Source organism: Argopecten irradians, chromosome 9, assembly GCF_041381155.1.
Source record: "Argopecten irradians isolate NY chromosome 9, Ai_NY, whole genome shotgun sequence".
Classification (NCBI taxonomy): Eukaryota; Metazoa; Mollusca; class Bivalvia; order Pectinida; family Pectinidae; genus Argopecten; species Argopecten irradians.
In genome coordinates this window covers 38178063-38203730 of record NC_091142.1, presented here as the reverse complement: position 1 = coordinate 38203730, position 25668 = coordinate 38178063, and the positions used below count along the sequence as shown (strand labels likewise).

The 25668-nt window shown below is 36.9% G+C and overlaps 4 protein-coding genes across 4 annotated transcripts in view; all 4 read right to left on the bottom strand.

Annotated features, from left to right (window-relative positions):
- LOC138332262 (TBCC domain-containing protein 1-like) overlaps positions 1-25668 on the bottom strand; it is a 60358-nt gene that overhangs the window by 9176 nt on the left and 25514 nt on the right. The window contains exons 2-10 of the mRNA XM_069280283.1: positions 15691-15841; positions 14467-14528; positions 13704-13766; positions 12706-12806; positions 12214-12322; positions 11880-11949; positions 11254-11329; positions 10744-10840; positions 9946-10012 (exon numbers count right to left, since the gene is read on the bottom strand). Coding sequence (XP_069136384.1) covers positions 9946-10012; positions 10744-10840; positions 11254-11329; positions 11880-11949; positions 12214-12322; positions 12706-12806; positions 13704-13766; positions 14467-14528; positions 15691-15783 — 738 coding nt within the window. The 5' untranslated portion in view covers positions 15784-15841. The remainder of the gene's footprint in view (positions 1-9945; positions 10013-10743; positions 10841-11253; positions 11330-11879; positions 11950-12213; positions 12323-12705; positions 12807-13703; positions 13767-14466; positions 14529-15690; positions 15842-25668) is intronic.
- LOC138330758 (uncharacterized) lies at positions 17113-17748 on the bottom strand. The gene has a single exon (XM_069278282.1). It carries the CDS (start codon positions 17746-17748, stop codon positions 17113-17115), a length of 636 nt encoding a protein of 211 aa, XP_069134383.1.
- Positions 18466-19395, bottom strand: LOC138330757 (uncharacterized). Its single transcript, XM_069278281.1, has one exon. It carries the CDS (start codon positions 19393-19395, stop codon positions 18466-18468), a length of 930 nt encoding a protein of 309 aa, XP_069134382.1.
- Positions 19517-21151, bottom strand: LOC138330756 (uncharacterized). The gene has a single exon (XM_069278280.1). It carries the CDS (start codon positions 21149-21151, stop codon positions 19517-19519), a length of 1635 nt encoding a protein of 544 aa, XP_069134381.1.

The following is a 25668-nucleotide window of genomic DNA, read 5'->3' as shown; positions in this document are numbered from 1 at the left end:
CAAGTGTTCTGTTATAACAAGAGTGGTGTACCTTTGTAATGACAGAATACAAGTGGTCTGTTATAACAAGAGTGGTGTACCTTTGTAATGACAGAATACAAGTGTTCTGTTATAACAAGAGTGGTGTACCTTTGTAATGACAGAATACAAGTGTTCTGTTATAACAAGAGTGGTGTACCTTTGTAATGACAGAATACAAGTGTTCTGTTATAACAAGAGTGGTGTACCTTTGTAATGACAGAATACAAGTGTGTTAAACAAGACGTACCTTTGTAATGACAGAATACAAGTGTTCTGTTATAACAAGAGTGGTGTACCTTTGTAATGACAGAATACAAGTGTTCTGTTATAACAAGAGTGGTGTACCTTTGTAATGACAGAATACAAGTGTTCTGTTATAACAAGAGTGGTGTACCTTTGTAATGACAGAATACAAGTGTTCTGTTATAACAAGAGTGGTGTACCTTTGTAATGACAGAATACAAGTGTTCTGTTATAACAAGAGTGGTGTACCTTTGTAATGACAGAATACAAGTGTTCTGTTATAACAAGAGTGGTGTACCTTTGTAATGACAGAATACAAGTGTTCTGTTATAACAAGAGTGGTGTACCTTTGTAATGACAGAATACAAGTGTTCTGTTATAACAAGAGTGGTGTACCTTTGTAATGACAGAATACAAGTGTTCTGTTATAACAAGAGTGGTGTACCTTTAGTAATGACAGAATACAAGTGTTCTTAATATAAAAGAGAGTGGTGTACCTTTGTAATGACAGAATACAAGTGTTCTGTTATAACAAGAGTGGTGTACCTTTGTAATGACAGAATACAAGTGTTCTGTTATAACAAGAGTGGTGTACCTTTGTAATGACAGAATACAAGTGTTCTGTTATAACAAGAGTGGTGTACCTTTGTAATGACAGAATACAAGTGTTCTGTTATAACAAGAGTGGTGTACCTTTGTAATGACAGAATACAAGTGTTCTATTATAACAAGAGTGGTGTACCTTTGTAATGACAGAATACAAGTGTTCTGTTATAACAAGAGTGGTGTACCTTTGTATGACAGAATACAAGTGTTCTGTTATAACAAGAGTGGTGTACCTTTGTAATGACAGAATACAAGTGTTCTGTTATAACAAGAGTGGTGTACCTTTGTAATGACAGAATACAAGTGTTCTGTTATAACAAGAGTGGTGTACCTTTGTAATGACAGAATACAAGTGTTCTGTTATAACAAGAGTGGTGTACCTTTGTAATGACAGAATACAAGTGTTCTGTTATAACAAGAGTGGTGTACCTTTGTAATGACAGAATACAAGTGTTCTGTTATAACAAGAGTGGTGTACCTTTGTAATGACAGAATACAAGTGTTCTGTTATAACAAGAGTGGTGTACCTTTGTAATGACAGAATACAAGTGTTCTGTTATAACAAGAGTGGTGTACCTTTGTAATGACAGAATACAAGTGTTCTGTTATAACAAGAGTGGTGTACCTTTGTAATGACAGAATACAAGTGTTCTTTATAACAAGAGTGGTGTACCTTTGTAATGACAGAATACAAGTGTTCTGTTATAACAAGAGTGGTGTACCTTTGTAATGACAGAATACAAGTGTTCTGTTATAACAAGAGTGGTGTACCTTTGTAATGACAGAATACAAGTGTTCTGTTATAACAAGAGTGGTGTACCTTTGTAATGACAGAATACAAGTGTTCTGTTATAACAAGAGTGGTGTACCTTTGTAATGACAGAATACAAGTGTTCTGTTATAACAAGAGTGGTGTACCTTTGTAATGACAGAATACAAGTGTTCTGTTATAACAAGAGTGGTGTACCTTTGTAATGACAGAATACAAGTGTTCTGTTATAACAAGAGTGGTGTACCTTTGTAATGACAGAATACAAGTGTTCTGTTATAACAAGAGTGGTGTACCTTTGTAATGACAGAATACAAGTGTTCTGTTATAACAAGAGTGGTGTACCTTTGTAATGACAGAATACAAGTGTTCTGTTATAACAAGAGTGGTGTACCTTTGTAATGACAGAATACAAGTGTTCTGTTATAACAAGAGTGGTGTACCTTTGTAATGACAGAATACAAGTGTTCTGTTATAACAAGAGTGGTGTACCTTTGTAATGACAGAATACAAGTGTTCTGTTATAACAAGAGTGGTGTACCTTTGTAATGACAGAATACAAGTGTTCTGTTATAACAAGAGTGGTGTACCTTTGTAATGACAGAATACAAGTGTTCTGTTATAACAAGAGTGGTGTACCTTTGTAATGACAGAATACAAGTGTTCTGTTATAACAAGAGTGGTGTACCTTTGTAATGACAGAATACAAGTGTTCTGTTATAACAAGAGTGGTGTACCTTTGTAATGACAGAATACAAGTGTTCTGTTATAACAAGAGTGGTGTACCTTTGTAATGACAGAATACAAGTGTTCTGTTATAACAAGAGTGGTGTACCTTTGTAATGACAGAATACAAGTGTTCTGTTATAACAAGAGTGGTGTACCTTTGTAATGACAGAATACAAGTGTTCTGTTATAACAAGAGTGGTGTACCTTTGTAATGACAGAATACAAGTGTTCTGTTATAACAAGAGTGGTGTACCTTTGTAATGACAGAATACAAGTGTTCTGTTATAACAAGAGTGGTGTACCTTTGTAATGACAGAATACAAGTGTTCTGTTATAACAAGAGTGGTGTACCTTTGTAATGACAGAATACAAGTGTTCTGTTATAACAAGAGTGGTGTACCTTTGTAATGACAGAATACAAGTGTTCTGTTATAACAAGAGTGGTGTACCTTTGTAATGATAGAATACAAGTGGTCTATTATAACAAGAGTGGTGTACCTTTGTAATGACAGAATACAAGTGTTCTGTTATAACAAGAGTGGTGTACCTTTGTAATGACAGAATACAAGTGTTCTGTTATAACAAGAGTGGTGTACCTTTGTAATGACAGAATACAAGTGTTCTGTTATAACAAGAGTGGTGTACCTTTGTAATGACAGAATACAAGTGTTCTGTTATAACAAGAGTGGTGTACCTTTGTAATGACAGAATACAAGTGTTCTGTTATAACAAGAGTGGTGTACCTTTGTAATGACAGAATACAAGTGTTCTGTTATAACAAGAGTGGTGTACCTTTGTAATGACAGAATACAAGTGTTCTGTTATAACAAGAGTGGTGTACCTTTGTAATGACAGAATACAAGTGTTCTTTATAACAAGAGTGGTACCTTTGTAACAGAATAAAGTGTGTGTACCTTTGTAATGACAGAATACAAGTGTTCTGTTATAACAAGAGTGGTGTACCTTTGTAATGACAGAATACAAGTGTTCTGTTATAACAAGAGTGGTGTACCTTTGTAATGACAGAATACAAGTGTTCTGTTATAACAAGAGTGGTGTACCTTTGTAATGACAGAATACAAGTGTTCTGTTATAACAATAGTGGTGTACCTTTGTAATGACAGAATACAAGTGTTCTGTTATAACAAGAGTGGTGTACCTTTGTAATGACAGAATACAAGTGTTCTGTTATAACAAGAGTGGTGTACCTTTGTAATGACAGAATACAAGTGTTCTGTTATAACAAGAGTGGTGTACCTTTGTAATGACAGAATACAAGTGTTCTGTTATAACAAGAGTGGTGTACCTTTGTAATGACAGAATACAAGTGTTCTGTTATAACAAGAGTGGTGTACCTTTGTAATGACAGAATACAAGTGTTCTGTTATAACAAGAGTGGTGTACCTTTGTAATGACAGAATACAAGTGTTCTGTTATAACAAGAGTGGTGTACCTTTGTAATGACAGAATACAAGTGTTCTGTTATAACAAGAGTGGTGTACCTTTGTAATGACAGAATACAAGTGTTCTGTTATAACAAGAGTGGTGTACCTTTGTAATGACAGAATACAAGTGTTCTGTTATAACAAGAGTGGTGTACCTTTGTAATGACAGAATACAAGTGTTCTGTTATAACAAGAGTGGTGTACCTTTGTAATGACAGAATACAAGTGTTCTGTTATAACAAGAGTGGTGTACCTTTGTAATGACAGAATACAAGTGTTCTGTTATAACAAGAGTGGTGTACCTTTGTAATGACAGAATACAAGTGTTCTGTTATAACAAGAGTGGTGTACCTTTGTAATGACAGAATACAAGTGTTCTGTTATAACAAGAGTGGTGTACCTTTGTAATGACAGAATACAAGTGTTCTATTATAACAAGAGTGGTGTACCTTTGTAATGACAGAATACAAGTGTTCTGTTATAACAAGAGTGGTGTACCTTTGTAATGACAGAATACAATGTGTTCTGTTATAACAAGAGTGGTGTACCTTTGTAATGACAGAATACAAGTGTTCTGTTATAACAAGAGTGGTGTACCTTTGTAATGACAGAATACAAGTGTTCTGTTATAACAAGAGTGGTGTACCTTTGTAATGACAGAATACAAGTGTTCTGTTATAACAAGAGTGGTGTACCTTTGTAATGACAGAATACAAGTGTTCTGTTATAACAAGAGTGGTGTACCTTTGTAATGACAGAATACAAGTGTTCTGTTATAACAAGAGTGGTGTACCTTTGTAATGACAGAATACAAGTGTTCTGTTATAACAAGAGTGGTGTACCTTTGTAATGACAGAATACAAGTGTTCTGTTATAACAAGAGTGGTGTACCTTTGTATAACAGAAAGACAGAATACAAGTGTTCTGTTATAACAAGAGTGGTGTACCTTTGTAATGACAGAATACAAGTGGTCTGTTATAACAAGAGTGGTGTACCTTTGTAATGACAGAATACAAGTGTTCTGTTATAACAAGAGTGGTGTACCTTTGTAATGACAGAATACAAGTGTTCTGTTATAACAAGAGTGGTGTACCTTTGTAATGACAGAATACAAGTGTTCTGTTATAACAAGAGTGGTGTACACCTTTGTAATGACAGAATACAAGTGTTCTGTTATAACAAGAGTGGTGTACCTTTGTAATGACAGAATACAAGTGTTCTGTTATAACAAGAGTGGTGTACCTTTGTAATGACAGAATACAAGTGTTCTTTATATAACAAGAGTGGTGTACCTTTGTAATGACAGAATACAAGTGTTCTGTTATAACAAGAGTGGTGTACCTTTGTAATGACAGAATACAAGTGTTCTGTTATAACAAGAGTGTGTGTACCTTTGTAATGACAGAATACAAGTGTTCTGTTATAACAAGAGTGGTGTACCTTTGTAATGACAGAATACAAGTGTTCTGTTATAACAAGAGTGGTGTACCTTTGTAATGACAGAATACAAGTGTTCTGTTATAACAAGAGTGGTGTACCTTTGTAATGACAGAATACAAGTGTTCTGTTATAACAAGAGTGGTGTACCTTTGTAATGACAGAATACAAGTGTTCTGTTATAACAAGAGTGGTGTACCTTTGTAATGACAGAATACAAGTGTTCTGTTATAACAAGAGTGGTGTACCTTTGTAATGACAGAATACAAGTGTTCTGTTATAACAAGAGTGGTGTACCTTTGTAATGACAGAATACAAGTGTTCTGTTATAACAAGAGTGGTGTACCTTTGTAATGACAGAATACAAGTGTTCTGTTATAACAAGAGTGGTGTACCTTTGTAATGACAGAATACAAGTGTTCTGTTATAACAAGAGTGGTGTACCTTTGTAATGACAGAATACAAGTGTTCTGTTATAACAAGAGTGGTGTACCTTTGTAATGACAGAATACAAGTGTTCTGTTATAACAAGAGTGGTGTACCTTTGTAATGACAGAATACAAGTGTTCTGTTATAACAAGAGTGGTGTACCTTTGTAATGACAGAATACAAGTGTTCTGTTATAACAAGAGTGGTGTACCTTTGTAATGACAGAATACAAGTGTTCTGTTATAACAAGAGTGGTGTACCTTTGTAATGACAGAATACAAGTGTTCTGTTATAACAAGAGTGGTGTACCTTTGTAATGACAGAATACAAGTGTTCTGTTATAACAAGAGTGGTGTACCTTTGTAATGACAGAATACAAGTGTTCTGTTATAACAAGAGTGGTGTACCTTTGTAATGACAGAATACAAGTGGTCTGTTATAACAAGAGTGGTGTACCTTTGTAATGACAGAATACAAGTGTTCTGTTATAACAAGAGTGGTGTACCTTTGTAATGACAGAATACAAGTGTTCTGTTATAACAAGAGTGGTGTACCTTTGTAATGACAGAATACAAGTGTTCTGTTATAACAAGAGTGGTGTACCTTTGTAATGACAGAATACAAGTGTTCTGTTATAACAAGAGTGGTGTACCTTTGTAATGACAGAATACAAGTGTTCTGTTATAACAAGAGTGGTGTACCTTTGTAATGACAGAATACAAGTGTTCTGTTATAACAAGAGTGGTGTACCTTTGTAATGACAGAATACAAGTGTTCTGTTATAACAAGAGTGGTGTACCTTTGTAATGACAGAATACAAGTGTTCTGTTATAAACAAGAGTGGTGTACCTTTGTAATGACAGAATACAAGTGTTCTGTTATAACAAGAGTGGTGTACCTTTGTAATGACAGAATACAAGTGTTCTGTTATAACAAGAGTGGTGTACCTTTGTAATGACAGAATACAAGTGTTCTGTTATAACAAGAGTGGTGTACCTTTGTAATGACAGAATACAAGTGTTCTGTTATAACAAGAGTGGTGTACCTTTGTAATGACAGAATACAAGTGTTCTGTTATAACAAGAGTGGTGTACCTTTGTAATGACAGAATACAAGTGTTCTGTTATAACAAGAGTGGTGTACCTTTGTAATGACAGAATACAAGTGTTCTGTTATAACAAGAGTGGTGTACCTTTGTAATGACAGAATACAAGTGTTCTGTTATAACAAGAGTGGTGTACCTTTGTAATGACAGAATACAAGTGTTCTGTTATAACAAGAGTGGTGTACCTTTGTAATGACAGAATACAAGTGTTCTGTTATAACAAGAGTGGTGACCTTTGTAATGACAGAATACAAGTGTTCTGTTATAACAAGAGTGGTGTACCTTTGTAATGACAGAATACAAGTGTTCTGTTATAACAAGAGTGGTGTACCTTTGTAATGACAGAATACAAGTGTTCTGTTATAACAAGAGTGGTGTACCTTTGTAATGACAGAATACAAGTGTTCTGTTATAACAAGAGTGTGTGTGGTGTACCTTTGTAATGACAGAATACAAGTGTTCTGTTATAACAAGAGTGGTGTACCTTTGTAATGACAGAATACAAGTGTTCTGTTATAACAAGAGTGGTGTACCTTTGTAATGACAGAATACAAGTGTTCTGTTATAACAAGAGTGGTGTACCTTTGTAATGACAGAATACAAGTGTTCTGTTATAACAAGAGTGGTGTGTACCTTTGTAATGACAGAATACAAGTGTTCTGTTATAACAAGAGTGGTGTACCTTTGTAATGACAGAATACAAGTGTTCTGTTATAACAAGAGTGGTGTACCTTTGTAATGACAGAATACAAGTGTTCTGTTATAACAAGAGTGGTGTACCTTTGTAATGACAGAATACAAGTGGTCTGTTATAACAAGAGTGGTGTACCTTTGTAATGACAGAATACAAGTGTTCTGTTATAACAAGAGTGGTGTACCTTTGTAATGACAGAATACAAGTGTTCTGTTATAACAAGAGTGGTGTACCTTTGTAATGACAGAATACAAGTGTTCTGTTATAACAAGAGTGGTGTACCTTTGTAATGACAGAATACAAGTGTTCTGTTATAACAAGAGTGGTGTACCTTTGTAATGACAGAATACAAGTGTTCTGTTATAACAAGAGTGGTGTACCTTTGTAATGACAGAATACAAGTGTTCTGTTATAACAAGAGTGGTGTACCTTTGTAATGACAGAATACAAGTGTTCTGTTATAACAAGAGTGGTGTACCTTTGTAATGACAGAATACAAGTGTTCTGTTATAACAAGAGTGGTGTACCTTTGTAATGACAGAATACAAGTGGTCTGTTATAACAAGAGTGGTGTACCTTTGTAATGACAGAATACAAGTGTTCTGTTATAACAAGAGTGGTGTACCTTTGTAATGACAGAATACAAGTGTTCTGTTATAACAAGAGGTGTACCTTTGTAATGACAGAATACAAGTGTTCTGTTATAACAAGAGTGGTGTACCTTTGTAATGACAGAATACAAGTGTTCTGTTATAACAAGAGTGGTGTACCTTTGTAATGACAGAATACAAGTGTTCTGTTATAACAAGAGTGGTGTACCTTTGTAATGACAGAATACAAGTGTTCTGTTATAACAAGAGTGGTGTACCTTTGTAATGACAGAATACAAGTGTTCTGTTATAACAAGAGTGGTGTACCTTTGTAATGACAGAATACAAGTGTTCTATTATAACAAGAGTGGTGTACCTTTGTAATGACAGAATACAAGTGTTCTGTTATAACAAGAGTGGTGTACCTTTGTAATGACAGAATACAAGTGTTCTGTTATAACAAGAGTGGTGTACCTTTGTAATGACAGAATACAAGTGTTCTGTTATAACAAGAGTGGTGTACCTTTGTAATGACAGAATACAAGTGTTCTGTTATAACAAGAGTGGTGTACCTTTGTAATGACAGAATACAAGTGTTCTGTTATAACAAGAGTGGTGTACCTTTGTAATGACAGAATACAAGTGTTCTGTTATAACAAGAGTGGTGTACCTTTGTAATGACAGAATACAAGTGTTCTGTTATAACAAGAGTGGTGTACCTTTGTAATGACAGAATACAAGTGTTCTATTATAACAAGAGTGGTGTACCTTTGTAATGACAGAATACAAGTGTTCTGTTATAACAAGAGTGGTGTACCTTTGTAATGACAGAATACAAGTGTTCTGTTATAACAAGAGTGGTGTACCTTTGTAATGACAGAATACAAGTGTTCTGTTATAACAAGAAGAGTGGTGTACCTTTGTAATGACAGAATACAAGTGTTCTGTTATAACAAGAGTGGTGTACCTTTGTAATGACAGAATACAAGTGTTCTGTTATAACAAGAGTGGTGTACCTTTGTAATGACAGAATACAAGTGTTCTGTTATAACAAGAGTGGTGTACCTTTGTAATGACAGAATACAAGTGTTCTGTTATAACAAGAGTGTGTACCTTTGTAATGACAGAATACAAGTGTTCTGTTATAACAAGAGTGGTGTACCTTTGTAATGACAGAATACAAGTGTTCTGTTATAACAAGAGTGGTGTACCTTTGTAATGACAGAATACAAGTGTTCTTATAACAAGAGTGTTACCTTTGTAATGACAGAAAATTTTTACAAAGTGTACCTTTGTAATGACAGAATACAAGTGTTGTTATAACAAGAGTGGTGTACCTTTGTAATGACAGAATACAAGTGTTCTGTTATAACAAGAGTGGTGTACCTTTGTAATGACAGAATACAAGTGTTCTGTTATAACAAGAGTGGTGTACCTTTGTAATGACAGAATACAAGTGTTCTGTTATAACAAGAGTGGTGTACCTTTGTAATGACAGAATACAAGTGTTCTGTTATAACAAGAGTGGTGTACCTTTGTAATGACAGAATACAAGTGTTCTGTTATAACAAGAGTGGTGTACCTTTGTAATGACAGAATACAAGTGTTCTGTTATAACAAGAGTGGTGTACCTTTGTAATGACAGAATACAAGTGTTCTGTTATAACAAGAGTGGTGTACCTTTGTAATGACAGAATACAAGTGTTCAGATATAACAAGAGTGGTGTACCTTTGTAATGACAGAATACAAGTGTTCTGTTATAACAAGAGTGGTGTACCTTTGTAATGACAGAATACAAGTGGTCTATAATAACAAGAGTGGTGTACCTTTGTTATGACAGAATACAAGTGTTCTGTTATAACAAGAGTTGTGTACCTTTGAGTAGCCTGTCTGATGTTGTACTGTCTGAAGTAGGGCTATATCTTGTATGGGTAACAAGGACCTAAAACAAAAGTACAATAGATGATAGATAAAAAACAACAATTAAACATACTCTTAACACAGGGAAACAAAGACTTGAGCTTTATATTGTTTATCTTTACGTCACTGACAAGAATATTGGGAATCACAACTGACATCTCCTACAGCTAAGATTTTTGTATTTCATTTCTCAAACCAACAAATTTTATTGACAAAGATGTTTCAAGTCAAATGGATTAAATAACAGGCAAAGCCTAAATAAATTCTCTCCAATGGTGGTAAAAGTAATAGTTTAAACTTACATCAATTATAGGTATCATATTTAAGTTTTGAAATGAAATTTTTACAACAATTAAAGGGAGATACTCCATTCACACATCACACATAATATAAATACAGCTGTTATTTTATTACAAGAACATGTTATATTAGACCACATGTTACTCAGATATTGACAGACAATGACCAACAGTCCATGTGTATATATATACACTTGTCATTGCTCTAAATACTGTTAACTTTCTTGAAAATAATTGAAATGTATTTGTATTTCATATGACATAATGCTATTGCAATGTGCTGTTTCAAAACAACTGGCCAATTGGTTTTCCAGGAAATCTTTGGAAACCTATTATGACCAGGCTGACAGATTACTACAGTATATGGCTCCCTGATGCAGGTCCATACTAAGGCAATCAAACTTATTATTTCATATACCTGGTAAATTTTTAATCCAACTATTGTTATACTCACTTGCATTTATCCACAGACCCAGTGATAAGGAAACCAAGTGCTTCTAGTGCAGTTAAACTGATGGCTAAGTCTCCAGGTGCCACACTTCCTAGTACATCTGTAACAAGAGTTCAAACGGCTGTGTGTTACAACTTAAGGCCATTTTACATGTGGAGATTACTTACTTTTAATTCATATATTTGTTAATGCCAATGGAAGGACTCCAATTTATTAAATATCCATGGATATACCAAGCATAAAAATAGAATTGAAATGGTATAGCATAATTTCTTTTAAATGTCTTAACTACGTGTGAAATAAATGAGATAATATTATAGAAATAGACCTGAAAATATTAAGGAAATTTAGGTTAATCCCAATTTGAATAATTATACACTGATCAGTTTATTTTTCAGCGATATTCCAGTCTTGAAAAAATAAGAAATGTTGATTCATGGAATTAAACAAAGATATTGTGACATGGTGAAACAGTGTAGTATTTATAATTGTATAAATATATAGCATACTGACCTGGCTCTACAAGCAGCTCCAGAATCTCATGGATGTGATTCTGTACAAACACCATGTGACTATGATCATCAAGCGTCTGCAACAAACAAGGTAAGCATTAGTGGAGCTCTCCAGTCTTAGGGCAGAAAGTTGTACAGATATTGGGTTGGGAACATTTATTTGTATACATGTATATGATTCAATTATTTCTCTATGTTTTCCTAATCAAAGTCCTTTGAAATTGTGAAAATATCCCTGGGAAAATAACTGTCTAAAACTATATACCCTCAATGTTAACTTGTACAAGACATTGCATATGAATGTTTGACAAGTACACTGATGTAGCTATGAGTTTATGACTTGTTAGAAAGCAAACAATGAATATGTACTGTCAACTTTACAGCTTTAGTAACCGATAGTAATGTAAGGATGATTTTACTGTGCTTATACCAGACCTTTTTTATGTTGAAGGGTGCAGTAATGTTTGATGTTTGATAGTGTGTAGATGTTGTAGATGACCATGTATATTGATGTAAGATCTACCTGTAGTACATCCTTGACCTCCAGAAGTTAGAATCACATAGACTCTCTTCACTGGAGATCGAAGATGCCTGTAGTAAGGCGTTGTACTAGAATGTGCTGCTCACCTTATTTCCTCGCGGAGTTGTCCTTCCTGTTCCATCTAGATCAGGAGAACTGGAGCGAACAGTTGGCCATCTGATTATTATGTTAAGAACCCAAATGCAACAACAATATAGAATACAGTAATACAAGAATACAGTGATATAAGTAATACATGTTTATGGGAGTACGAACCTCAGTAGCTCTTGAAATAAATTTTTGAACTACAAAAAAATAATACATGTATAACATTACAGAAGCAAGGTATACAGACAAATCCAGAATCTATTATATTACCTAGAAATCAAAGTACATAGATTAAAAAGATAATGGATTTCAAACAAAAGAAGAAAAGGATACTCTTCCCCGGACACGAGTGAGGCCTTGAGCGAGACTTTATATATCTGTTGTATGTACAGGTAGAGGACAAACTTGAGTGTTGACACACTTACTGATGACCTCAGTTTGTCTGTAAAACAACAAATATAGTAAACAGTTGGCCTATGATATCCTGAAAAGCAATCTGATTAGAATACACTACATTTATTGCCTGAAAATCTGCCAATTATTTGTTTGCATAGGTATTTAACATACTGTTCAAGAAGGAAATAGTGTGTTTTTTGGTGGGTTTTTTTTGGCTTTAAGAGGTCAGTTTGATACTGGCATGTCATCTTCATGGGTAGTTTCACCATCAAACCTTAAAGAAAACATAGTTTTGAAGCTAGGTAATTTCTTACTGTTGTACTCCCCAAATTTGAAAAGAGTAGCCTCCCCTATAACCTAGACTATTCACTGGCTGTAATAATTTTTATATCAGTGTGTCTGTTTTGGCTGAAACTGGTTCCCATATACCTTGCTCTGATTGGCTGGAACAAGCTGCCATCTCCTGGTCACGCTCGATTCGTTCCATCGCCGACAGATCTTCGCTAAACATGTGACAGGTGGAGAAATACCTACAATTTTATGTTAATATTGAAATATGTGACTGAATTACAAAATACATTTTCTATACTTGGACAAATTTGGCTTAATCTGAGGTCATCCTCGGTATTCCAGAGGTTACTATTACTGACGTTATATCCACCCCTGGACTATTTTATAGTAAAACTGAAGACAAAGAAGACACAGGTAATATCATCTGAATTTCAATTTGAATTGTATAACGGTACACTATGACTGACTGTGATGCTTTGAAATTGGACGTCACTCTCTCTGTAATCTTCAAAGAAAATCTCTGCATGCAGGCCTGTGATTGGTCAGTTTTTTCTGGTGAACTGCCTCCAGTTTAACTATGAGATAGTGCAATTTCTTTCATTGTTCAGAAAAAATGTTTATTTTCCAATTTCATTTCAGTTAATAGCATCTTGAAAATCTTTTCAAACACAGAAAGGATCCATTAATACTGAGTAGAACCTGAGTCACTTTCATAATAACTAACACTTCACTACATTCGTTATATATTAAATAAGCAGTAAATGTACTTCAAACACTTTTTATGTTTCTTAGGACAGCTTACTGAGAAGAACTCAATAAGTGTATAATCATTGTGTCTACAGATCATAGAGTTATCTGCCCTTTTGGTTAAGTATTGATTATGACATCATCAGATTTTTGGACAAAGGTTACCTTTTTTTTTCTCTAAAAATTATGATGATGTTATCAGTAATACGTCCACATAACATAACTATAAAACCCAAGGGCAGATAACTCTGTAATATATAAATACAGAACTAAAGCTATTCAAAATCTCCAAGTCGCATAGAACAGGGCGTATACAAATCAGTGAGTTTCTACCTCGATCAGAAGGAGCAAAAGATAAGTTGGTAGGTGGTTCATTTACTAATACTTACATCCAAGCCAAATCTTCTGTTAGATGTAGTTTGTTACAGGCTATGTGACGCCATACTGAATAACTGAAATAAACAACAGCATCTCAGTAAAACTGAAATTGAGGATAAACTATCGTTTACACACAAGTGATCTACTTAATGTTTTTGTATCCATCACATGATCATTTCCCATTGATGAACTTCATAAAACTATAACTGCATCGGTTTGAACGACATAAATGCCCTCATTTCCATATGAAATCAGAAAGAATTCCAATGGGTCAAGAGACAAAGAGGTGCACATGGCCAGATGAATATTGGATGCTCCTCATTTCATGGTAGGGGGAAGGGGCATAAAAAGAAATAAATCTGTATTTTATAGCTCATTCTTTGATTCTAGTGATCAATGCCTAGTCCACTGAAAGTCATGTTGGTTTAGCACCACAGGGAGACATATGAAATAACGTTGCTTGTTAAGATTAGAATCCTGGCTTTTGACACTGGGATATACTCTCAAACAAGATACAGATACAGCACGCTGCTGTACACTAGTATAGCAAAGCTGTATACATTGTTTGTACCCAAATGGCGACTCCAACTGTAAGATCCCCAGAGACTGAGAAAGACAGTGATCTAGATGTAATTACTACTGATGATGCAGCAAATAATTGGCGATCAAACCAATATGATTGAGGAGTGTACTGATACTATCGTAGGCCAATATCAATTGTCTACGATATATATGTTGTACTTTTTTAAAATCTTAATAAACTATGATACTTACTTTAGCCTTGGAAATCCCAGACTGCCTTTATTTTTGGCATATATAACAATTTTCTTGATATTCTGCAATCAAAATAAATTCAAATTAGGTTTGGTCTTCGAAAACTAGTAAATAATTTTGACTCAAAATAATATATCATTTATTTCCCCTTTCTGACCTACCCATCCAAAACACCCCCTACCCAAATATTTTATTGACATTTTCAATACCAAAAATATTTTATCATTTTTGATATTTAATTTTTTCATTTACTTTCAAAAGGCTTTGAATGGTGTATCATTTCAAATCATAATTCTCCTATAACTCCCGTTGGTGTAGTGGTATGTTTAACATGTATTGTGTTGTCTTTCTCACTGACTTGATGATGTCATGACTTCATGCACATTTTTATGCGTAATTGCATGCTACCGGAATGAAAAAACCCAAATTGTTCTGTTATTCACAACAATATTTGTAGTTACATTGTATAATTTTAAAATGTTGAATATCCTACCTAAAGATGGAAAATATTAATTAAAATGTTGGAAGTGTACTGATGATTTTATGTTTATTTCAAAGGACTTATTCTTTTTACTGCGAATGACGGCAAATGTTCTCATAATGTCGGTGTTACTTATGACGTGACAAGAAGAGGCTCCATTGACGGGGGCAGTGGGGAATTTGATGTGGTAATAGCGATAACAGTTACATTACAGGTTGGCTTCAAAATAACAAAAAACGAAAATGTTCTTGGGGAATTAATGGTCCTATAAATCTCTCAGGTTTTCAGACAAATTAATTATAACATGCTAACATGGGTTATTCAATTTGTCTGCAATCCAGGGAGAATTATAGGACCAAAAATCCCCCAAGAAGGCAATTTAATGCTTAAACAACTTAAGTTTTGGAAAGCAAACTAATAATTTTGGGTATTTCTTGTTCAACCAAACAAAAACAAAAAAATTACATACCTATAGCTACCTACCCGACACTGTCTGGTATGGGTCAGTAAAGGGAAAACAAACAATTTATTAGGGATGGCCTAAACCTACTCAGGTGCTTATACTAAATGTCAGTCTGAGGTGAAGTGTGTTTACTTACACTAAATGTCAGTCTGGGGTGAGGTGCAATGGGAAACGCTCCATAGCTGAAGGGTTACTAATATTTACATTAAATGTCTGTCAGTGAGTGAGTGAGTGAGGTGAGGTGCAATGGGAAACACTCCATAACTAAATGGTTACTTACACTAAATGTCAGTCTGGGGTGAGGTGCAATGGGAAACGCTCCATAGCTGAAGGGTTCAGCCTTCACCCACAGACACACTGAATGTTCACTCATGATGAATGGTAAATCTTCAGTTGGCTTGGTCAATACATATTGTCTCTAGGAAGATCCACTGGAATGAACAATTTATTTGTTACAAATCATAAAAAGCAATAAGCATACACTTTTTTTGTATTATTTTGTTACCAAGGATTATATCATTATCAGTTTCAGGAGCAAGTATTATTCATTTTTAATATTTTCGTATGAAAATGGAACCAACTCTCAAATATGGGACAGGTACAAGGATCCTGATCCATCTAAAATCATTTTAAATGACTTAAGGTGATAAAAACAGATTTTAAATATGCTATTTTTGTGTTGATATTTGTTTATTGTGATGCACTTTATGATTTCCAACAAAAAATACAGGTTGTATTTGACGTAATTTCAATAAAATGTGCTTGAAACGAAGTCCATAAACACCCTTGTCCAGAACGATCGCATCGCTTATCGCCCCTGTGGTGGACCATTAGTCGCCAGTGATTACACAGCATACACATATATATAACGCACAAGGTATGTAACGCTAAAAGCACACATTTATTGAACAGTTCGCCGTAACATTCCAGGTAGTACATACCGCAGGCTGCCAACAATGCTTGGCCAATACCGACATCAATATTCAAATATAACGAGCCTACCTGTGTTACTTCATTACTAGATGTTATCAACAGTTTGTGCCTTATAGGTACAAATAACCTGTGCACCAACGATTATGTCCCATAGTTAGGAAGCTTATCAAACTCCATCTTTACTCTTCTCAGCGTTGTTTTCCTGTTACGCCATGCCGTCCATCCCATAATATTCACACGTCACTACCCCGCGGCGTTACTAATCACCGACCGGGTACCGGGACGAAACCGGAATTTTACTAAATTACCGTTACTTATCGGTAACATACCGGCCCCTAAATGCGAGTACTATAACAATGAGCATTTCAAACAAAATACTATACATACATAATACTACAATTACTTATTTTCATTATACAAGAAATAAAATCCAAAAAGAATGAAAAGATTTGCAGAGCAGAGCACGTCGTACACTCCCGAATGGGAAGCATTATTATGGCTTTTAACCCCATACGTTGCAAATCTCTCAAAAACATGTCCTTTAACTTAACAAGATAAATGTTCAATGTTAGTACCAGAAAGTTCAACCAAATAGCGGTTGTGGTCTATGTTCTGGAAAGCTCCAAGTGGCACAACTTATGTACCGGACGAATAAGAACGGTCGACTTCGTTTTTAGTTTAACACTCCAAACGAGACCATCCTTTCCCGGAAATGTCTCCACCACGCGGCCAAGAGGCCAGTTCGTACGATGTGTAGACTCGTCCATCACTAATACGATGTCTCCAATACAAAGTTCTCCTTTTCGGTTTTCCACTTTTTCCGAAGCTGCAACGTTGGAAGATACTCCGCGAGCCATCTTTCCCAGAACTGGTCAGCTAAATATTGCGCTTGCTTCCAACGCCGTTCGTAACGGTCCTGCTGTTTGAATATCCCCAATGGAACTACGTTGTTTGGGCGAACCAGCAACAAGTGATTAGGTGTAAGTGGCTCCAAGTCATTTGGGTTGTCGGATACATATGTAAGAGGACGCGTATTAACAATAGATTCCGCCTCACAGAATACGGTGTCCAAGCGTTCATCATCAAGAACCTGATTGCGCAAGATGACATTAAGAACCTTTCTCACGGAGCGTATTTGTCTTTCCCATACTCCGCCCATATGCGAAGCTGCTGGAGGGTTAAATTCCCATTTGATGTTCCGTAACAGAAGGTATTCCTCTGTGTTTACATGTTCTGTGCACTGTCTTATAGAAGTTCTCAGCTCCTTTTCTCCGCCAACAAAGTTTGTTCCGTTGTCTGACCTAATAAGTTCCGGAACTCCCCATCGAGACATGAAGCGTATTAACGCGTTGATAAAGGAATCTGCTTCAAGGGAATGTAGCTTTTCAATATGCACCGCACGCATTGCTAGACACGTAAAGATACATCCATATCTCTTTTCCTGGCTCCGGCCCCTTTTCACGTAAAAAAGGTCCGAAACAGTCTATTCCTACAGATGTGAATGGTGCCTGACCAGGACGTACTCGATCAGGGGGAAGTCCTGCCATTTTTTTGAGATCCTGACACTGCTCTTAGTCTTGTGCAAGTCACACAATTACGTAGGATGGCATTTATCAATGGACGACATTTTGGGATCCAATACCTTTGCCTCAGAACAGAGAGCACATGTTCCCTTCCAGAATGTCTGCTCTCGATCTCATGGGTATGTCGAACAATGAGTTTATTGACGTAATGATCTCTTGGAAGAATTACAGGATGCTGCGCGGAGTCTGCAATAGGAGCAGATAACAATCTTCCACCTACATGAAGAAGGCCATCACGTTCCAAGGCTGGCTCTAGTGCATATATACGGCTCTTTTTACTAATCTTTCCTCGACTAGATTTCAAAACAGACAGTTCTTCGCCAAACGTTTGTTGCTGCATGTATCGAAATATCACAATCTCGGCGTCCCTGAGATCCTCCACAGAAATACAGCCTGTTACGGTTTTCTTACGAAGATAATCCTTGTACTTCAAAAGCCAAACTACAGCCTTCTTTAGACAGTGCCATGATGAGTAGTGTGTCAAAAATCTATCTATTGGGCCATCTGCTACTGTCGTTTCAACAGCACAAGACTTAGCTTCAGCGCGAACTTCCGTAATCATCGGGAGAGATATCTGAGCATGTCGGAAGTTCTGGCCATTCAGACTCATCCTGCCACAGGAAATCCGGCCCCTGTTTCCACCGTTTCTTTGCAACCATTTCTGAGACGTTCAGCCCTCTAGAAGCGTCGTCAGCGGGGTTCAGACTTCCGTCAACATGTCTCCAACTCTCAGGCGAAGATCCATCATGTATGATCGCGACGCGATTTGCAACAAATGTGTGGAAACGTCTCTTCTTGTTCTTGATGTATTGTAGAACAATCATACTATCTGACCAGAACACGTTTCTGTCAATTCTAAGACCCAGTTCGTCGCCTAAAATACGACTGACGCGTACTGCCAGCACGGCAGCCGAAAGTTCCAGTCGCGGTATAGTCATTTTCCTTATAGGAGCAAGCCGAGACTTTCCAAGAAGAAACGCACAATGAATTTCCTGGTTGCAGTTTACCACACGAAGGTAAGAAACCGCTCCATAAGCTTCCTGGGACGCATCACAGAAATGATGTAGTTCTAATCTTTCTGCATAGCTGAAACTATCTGGCACGAGACAACGATCCATCTCAAACTCCTTGAGCTTCGGCAACTCATTTAACCACTTTGACCAAGACTTCTTATTTTTGTCCTCCAAGTCGTCATCCCAGTCTTTGTTCATCCTACACTCTGTCTGAAGAATCTTTTTCGCTTGAAGAACGAATGGACAGACGAAACCTAATGGATCATATACAGAACTAGTAACACTTAGGACGCTTCGTCTTGTGTAGTTTGTATCTTTCTCTCCAATTTTGATTCCCAGAGTGTCGGATTCGATATTCCATAAAACGCCAAGTGCTCTTTCGATGGGCAATGATCCACAATGCAATTCGATATTGCGCCTTTCCGAGACTTGTTCTCCTAATGGAACAGTTTCCATTACTGCATCGTTGTTTGACACCCACTTGGTCAGTCGAAAACCTCCTAATGAGGTGATATGTATCAGTTCACGAACAAGCTTTATTGCGTGTTCCTCACCATCAACTGACTTCAGACAGTCATCAACGTAAAAGTTGTTCAACACGGTGTGGTACAGTCTCGGGATCAAAGGATGCAGCATTTGCCTCAGCAGTATGCCTCAAAGCAAAGTTCGTACAACTTGGACTCCAAACACCTCCGAAAGGATGCACAGTCATTCGATATACTGTAGGTTCTTGGGTCAAGTCCCCGTTCTGCCACCACAGAAACCTCAACACGTCGCGGTCCTGAGGAGGAACTTTCACTTGGTAGAACATTGCTTCAATGTCTGCCATAAGCGCAATGTTACGCTCGCGAAACCTTAGCAGAACGCCAAGCAACTTGTTTGCCAAATCCGGTCCTAGCAATACGTTCTTATTTAGCGAGGTGTTCTTACATTCAGCGGCACAATCGAAGACGACTCTAAGCTTGTCGGGCTTGTTAGGATTAGAAACAGCATGGTGGGGCAGATACCATAATTTCCCTTCTTCCGTATTGCAGGTTGATGGAATACATTCAGCGTAGCCTTTATCAAATAGTTTGTTGACCTCTTCAGTATATCTCTTGTGTAGATCAGTATCTTTAGATAGGCGTTTCTTCAGGTAAAGAAGCCGTTTCAATGCCAATGATTTGTTGTCTGGTAAGTTGGGACATTCGTCAGTAAACGGAATGCTGAGCTCATAATGTCCTTCCTTTAGCTTAATGGTGTCATTCCATACTTTCAAAACTCTCCTATCGTCGACCGACAACTCTGGCACGCTCCCTGCTAAGACCTGGCCTGTATCAATCGACCAAAACCGTTCCACTCTCGCCTCCAGACTAATGTCGGAATCTGACTTGCCATAGACAAAATGACATGCTGATGCCATATGCAGGTCCTCACTAATGTTACCAAGCGGGCTATTAATAGTCCATCCAAGCACTGTCTTTATAGCGTAAGGCTCTCCATCCTTGCCGCGGCGTACTTCAATAGGCATCAATCCTTTGGGAACATCTTGACCGATGAGCAGACTTACATTTTGCCTGTGTGGCACTGAGACGTCATTCAAGTGGTTCCACCTATACACATCCGCCGATGTTGCTACACTGCCTTGTAATTCCGGAAAGTCATTGAAGGCGTAAACTTTTGGTAAACAGAGTATCTCGCGACATTTACGTTTGCCCACAGTGCTCATTACCTCTAGACATACTTCTTCTACCAGCATGTCCTTGCCGTCATTAAGAGTTTTCAAATTGAGAGAAGCAGGTTGACCACTAATTCCAAGCTGGTTCACCAGTTCAACTGAACAGAAAGTCTTGTTGCTGCCAGGATCCAATAATGCATTGGTTCTTACAAAGTCGCTTTGGCCTTTACCTCGAACAAGGACAGTTACAATAGGAAGTGACACTTTCGAGGTTCCATTTTCGAGCCCTCCGCATGCGCTACTGTTAGCTTCTACCTTATTTTCAGAAGTCGGTAACATGTTGACATAATGTTGAGATTGTGTTTCTGACTTTTGTGACCCGTCCTTTTTCACCAGAAATGAGGTATGAAGCAACTTTGAGTGTCTCATCTTACAATTGTCTATATTACACTTGGATGATTGTTTGCAGAACTTGGCAGAGTGGTTGCTATAGTTCAGACAGTTAAAACACAGTTTATGTTCCTTCACAACGTCTAGCCGTTTTGCTGGTGTCATGTCAAGAAACCTTTTGCAGGTGCTCATCTGATGATTACCACTGCATATAAAACAGTTATATTCCTTCGTGCCAGAATCAGTTGACTTGTCGGTTGTTTTCGAAGACTTGTCAGTGCTCTGCACACTAAAACTAGTACTTTCCCGTTTTGTGGGTTTCGATTTTGACTTTGTGTCCTTACACTCTTTCTATTCAACAACTCCAAACACTGGATCAAAAAGTTCCTTAGCAAATGTTTCTAGAAAGGAGGTAAACTTGACGATGTGCCGGTATTTCCCTGTAATCTCCACCGTTCGCTGTGCTTCCTTACGCCATCTTCCTTGAATGTATAACGGTAATCGCGAAACAAGTTTCACCATACGACAACGAGAATCTATTTCCTCAAGCATGTCCATAGCCCTTAGTGCCTCCACACATGCTTTAACATCATCAGCCAGATCGCGGACTCCCTGAGGATTGTTTGGTCGGATAGGATCTCCTTCAGTTATTTGCTTTATCCAGGCTTCGGCCACCATGAAGTTGTTCCCGAACCGTTCCTTTAGCAGTTTTCTGGCTTGCTTGTAGCCTTCGTTAGGTTTCATCATTAAACATGGCTTGATAACTTGAGCAGCTTTTCCAGTACAATATTCGAACAGTCTGTTCAACTTTACACCATCTCCGACCCTAGACAGCCCAACACTTGCGTCAAAGGAGTTTATGAACACCCAATAGTCCAATGGATTACCATCAAATGTTACAATGCTGGCCTTAGGTAGACTCACAGCATCAAGCAATCGTAATTCGTATTCGCTTTGCTGTTGAATTTCTACACTTTGTCTCAAGTCTTGAGGTCTCATTCCATCCGATGTCCGATCGTAATGACTTCCTTGTTGAACAGTTGAGCTAGTGCTAAAGCCTTGAGGCTGGGCTCCGCCAGATGTCTGATCGCAATAACTTTCCTGGACGTGGCGCGTTTCCGGGTAGAATGTCGGTGCGGAAGGGTTGAGCATATTTGATTCGGCGATATCTGGCTTAACGGCAAAGTATTCCGTACCTAGGCTGTCGCATGATTTCGCGTACTTGGATAATGCGTTTCTCTCTGCGTTGGCAGCTTGAATATCGGCTTGGAGTTTAAGTCTTTTCATTTTCTGCTCAACCTGAAACTGTTGATATTCTAGATCCATTTCTGCGTTGATAAACTCAGCCTTCGCCTCAAGCATGGCTTGTTTTGCTGCGGCCTTTGCTAGGGCACTAGATGCAGATGAAGCCTTCGAACGTTTTGAAGATACTTTAGAAACACTATCCTCAGGTTTTACTAGGTCATTAGTTTCCATATGTTCGCGATGCGCTATTATCTGGAATTTTGCGTGTGTGCCCTGGACCTTTTGTAGCACTTCAGCAAACTGTCTCTCACTCGAATCTACCTTTTCCTTATCATGATCAACCGCCATGTTCACAAATTGAAGGTGTATGTTTTCGAATTTGTTGAATGCATCTTGTAGACTATCCAAATGACCATCTAGAGATACTAAGTCAATATCACTGTTATTTATTGACAAGTCAAATTTATGCAGTTTACGAGTAACTGAACCAGCATATCCAGCACGAGAATTGTACAGATGTAAAAGCTGTTCGCGTATATGATCATCAGAATTTATCTTAGTGTTAGGTACCCTTTGCCTACCCGATTCTGTGTCACGAGGGTTATCTCCCTTAGATTTTGTTTCCATAGCCATAGCACACACTGTTACGAATAGTAATCAGTGCTAGTATTTGTATTAACAGTTCAATTCTATGTGAGTGGGGGAATCCTATATCTCACTGACGAGCGTGCTTACATATGATTCAACATACCAGTTCATTCAAAATAAATGTCATTCATTGTTCATGTTTCACATTATTTTTCATCACTACGTAGGCGTAGGTCATGAAGGTTATTTGTACAGATGTGGTGGACCATTAGTCGCCAGTGATTACACAGCATACACATATATATATATAACGCACAAGGTATGTAACGCTAAAAGCACACATTTATTGAACAGTTCGCCGTAACATTCCAGGTAGTACATACCGCAGGCTGCCAACAATGCTTGGCCAATACCGACATCAATATTCAAATATAACGAGCCTACCTGTGTTACTTCATTACTAGATGTTATCAACAGTTTGTGCCTTATAGGTACAAATAACCTGTGCACCAACGATTATGTTCCATAGTTAGGAAGCTTATCAAACTCCATCTTTACTCTTCTCAGCGTTGTTTTCCTGTTACGCCATGCCGTCCATCCCATAATATTCACACGTCACTACCCCGCGGCGTTACTACCCGACCGCGGGACGAAACGTTTTTACTAATCACCGACCAGCATGGTACATTGAACTTTGAACTTGCGTATGAAAATATTCGACTTTTTTAACCGGCTTTGAATTTTACTAAATAGAATTACCGTTACAAACATTTTTAAAATCGGAAACGGGAAAAAATAACACGTGCAGTGCTTTTCAATTTTTTTGTTAAAAATGATGGATGTCAAATGTAAACATTACCTCTGTGTCTGTGTTCGTCCTGCGATCGCGAGTCTTTGGGGTGGACCGTCGGGCGTGAGACCCTTTGACAGAGGTCAGTTATAAACATATCCTCTTGTCTTTGTTCTTTGAGAATTTAATCGTGTGTATTATAAAGATGCACCGCTAGTAATCCCACGTGTTGACTGTTACGCGTCACCAAACAAATACATTGTATCCCATCGAACACAAGTGAAGTTGTTCCATCTATCGATGGCGAAGGATCTAAGCGTAGATTACATAATCACGTGGCTCCCAAGGATTTAATATCGTCAAGTCAGACGACAATCTCAAACAAATTTAGCTACTTGAACAGCGGTGTTTTGAAAACTTCGGCAAACTCCAGCCTCGCCTCGCTGCACAATAGCCTAACGGTCACCGAGTTCACACATGTAACCGAGTACAAAAAACTTTGTTATTAAGCTATATATAACTTTTAGCAAAATTGAATTATATATTTATAGTTCTGATCTGATTAAATCAAATTATCTCTGAAATTTACTTGTCATGTTTATTTTTACACTAAAATATTGAACTTTTTTGTCGTCGCGGATCAATAATTCTATCTTACGTGAAGAGTCTTCATTCGCTGTTCAATTGAGTAAGCTCCTCCCACTTTTGACCAACTTTTATTGAATAATTACGTCACTTTCAAATGACGATTTTATTTCATAAACTATAAATAAAAAGTCTTGTGAGCGTTAGCGCCCCATATTGAATATATTCTTAGAGGAATTGCTCCATACAAGACATGGTTAATATAAAACGAAATTCAATCAAATCCTATATGTAAGGGTAGATTTCGCAGGAAAAAAATATTTCATAGCCCCATCTATTTATGTTATGGGAGCAATGTAATATCTCGGTGGTGTACGGTTCATAGCTGATATCTTATTTGGTGGGTGTACGGCTCATAGCAAATGAGGTGTACGGCTCATAGTGACCTCAATATCGCTAATTATCATTAAGATAATAAATAAGTTGTAAAATTGTATAAAAAAATGTTTGTCTGATGATATATATACAAATCTTTTTCGTCAGATGACATATAACGTCAGCGAATATTAGAACAAATTTCCCGACAATACGTACATCTATATATATAGATACGTCGCCACTCTGGATAGTCAAAGATAGGAATGTTGAGAAAATTGAAAAAAATTTGTTTAAACATATTTTATTGTCAATTCAATACACACAAAAGAAATCAGGCAAAAAGTTATTACAACTTTAAAAAGCCTTCTCGTAACATACAAAGACGAAAGAAGAGACAATAGGTATTGACAATGACATTAAATACATTTTTTTATAAAACCTAAATCTTTTGCAGGACTTTATAAATTGATGCACGTGTCTGAAAATACTTTGGATTATATGACCAGAGTATAGCAAGCTAACCGCGTAGTGAAATTTTCAAATTTATATCAACATTCAGGTTTCTTAAGTTATCTTATAAAATAATTCTGCCATTCAAATATTTATTACATTGGAAAAAATTCACTCTTACACTTATGACCACAGAAACAATTTAGACTGTTGATGAGGTTTTGCACGAAACAAGTTTAACTGACTGCACCGATGTCTTAAATTTGCATGCACAACATTTGTATTCGTGTCACCAAAAAATGTAGTAGGCTGGATCTTTTTCATCATAATTACATGACATATATATATTTTTTTAAATTGCTAAGGAAGATAATAGTCAAGTCGCTTCATCCAAGTCATTCAACATATATGCAGAGAAGAATGTATAAAAGAAGATTTAGTTAGAAAAAGTCTGTGAAGAGGAATTCCATAATTGCTGTTAGTTCTTAAATCATAGTTATAAGCATCAGCGACTTTTGGACAAAGAAAATGAATGGAGATAGTTTGGTGCTTTATTATTCTCGATTTTGTAGCCTTACTGTAAGTTTTTATCATGTGCGTCTTGAGAAAGTTTTCTCAAGGACCGGTTCGGGTGGCCGAATGGATT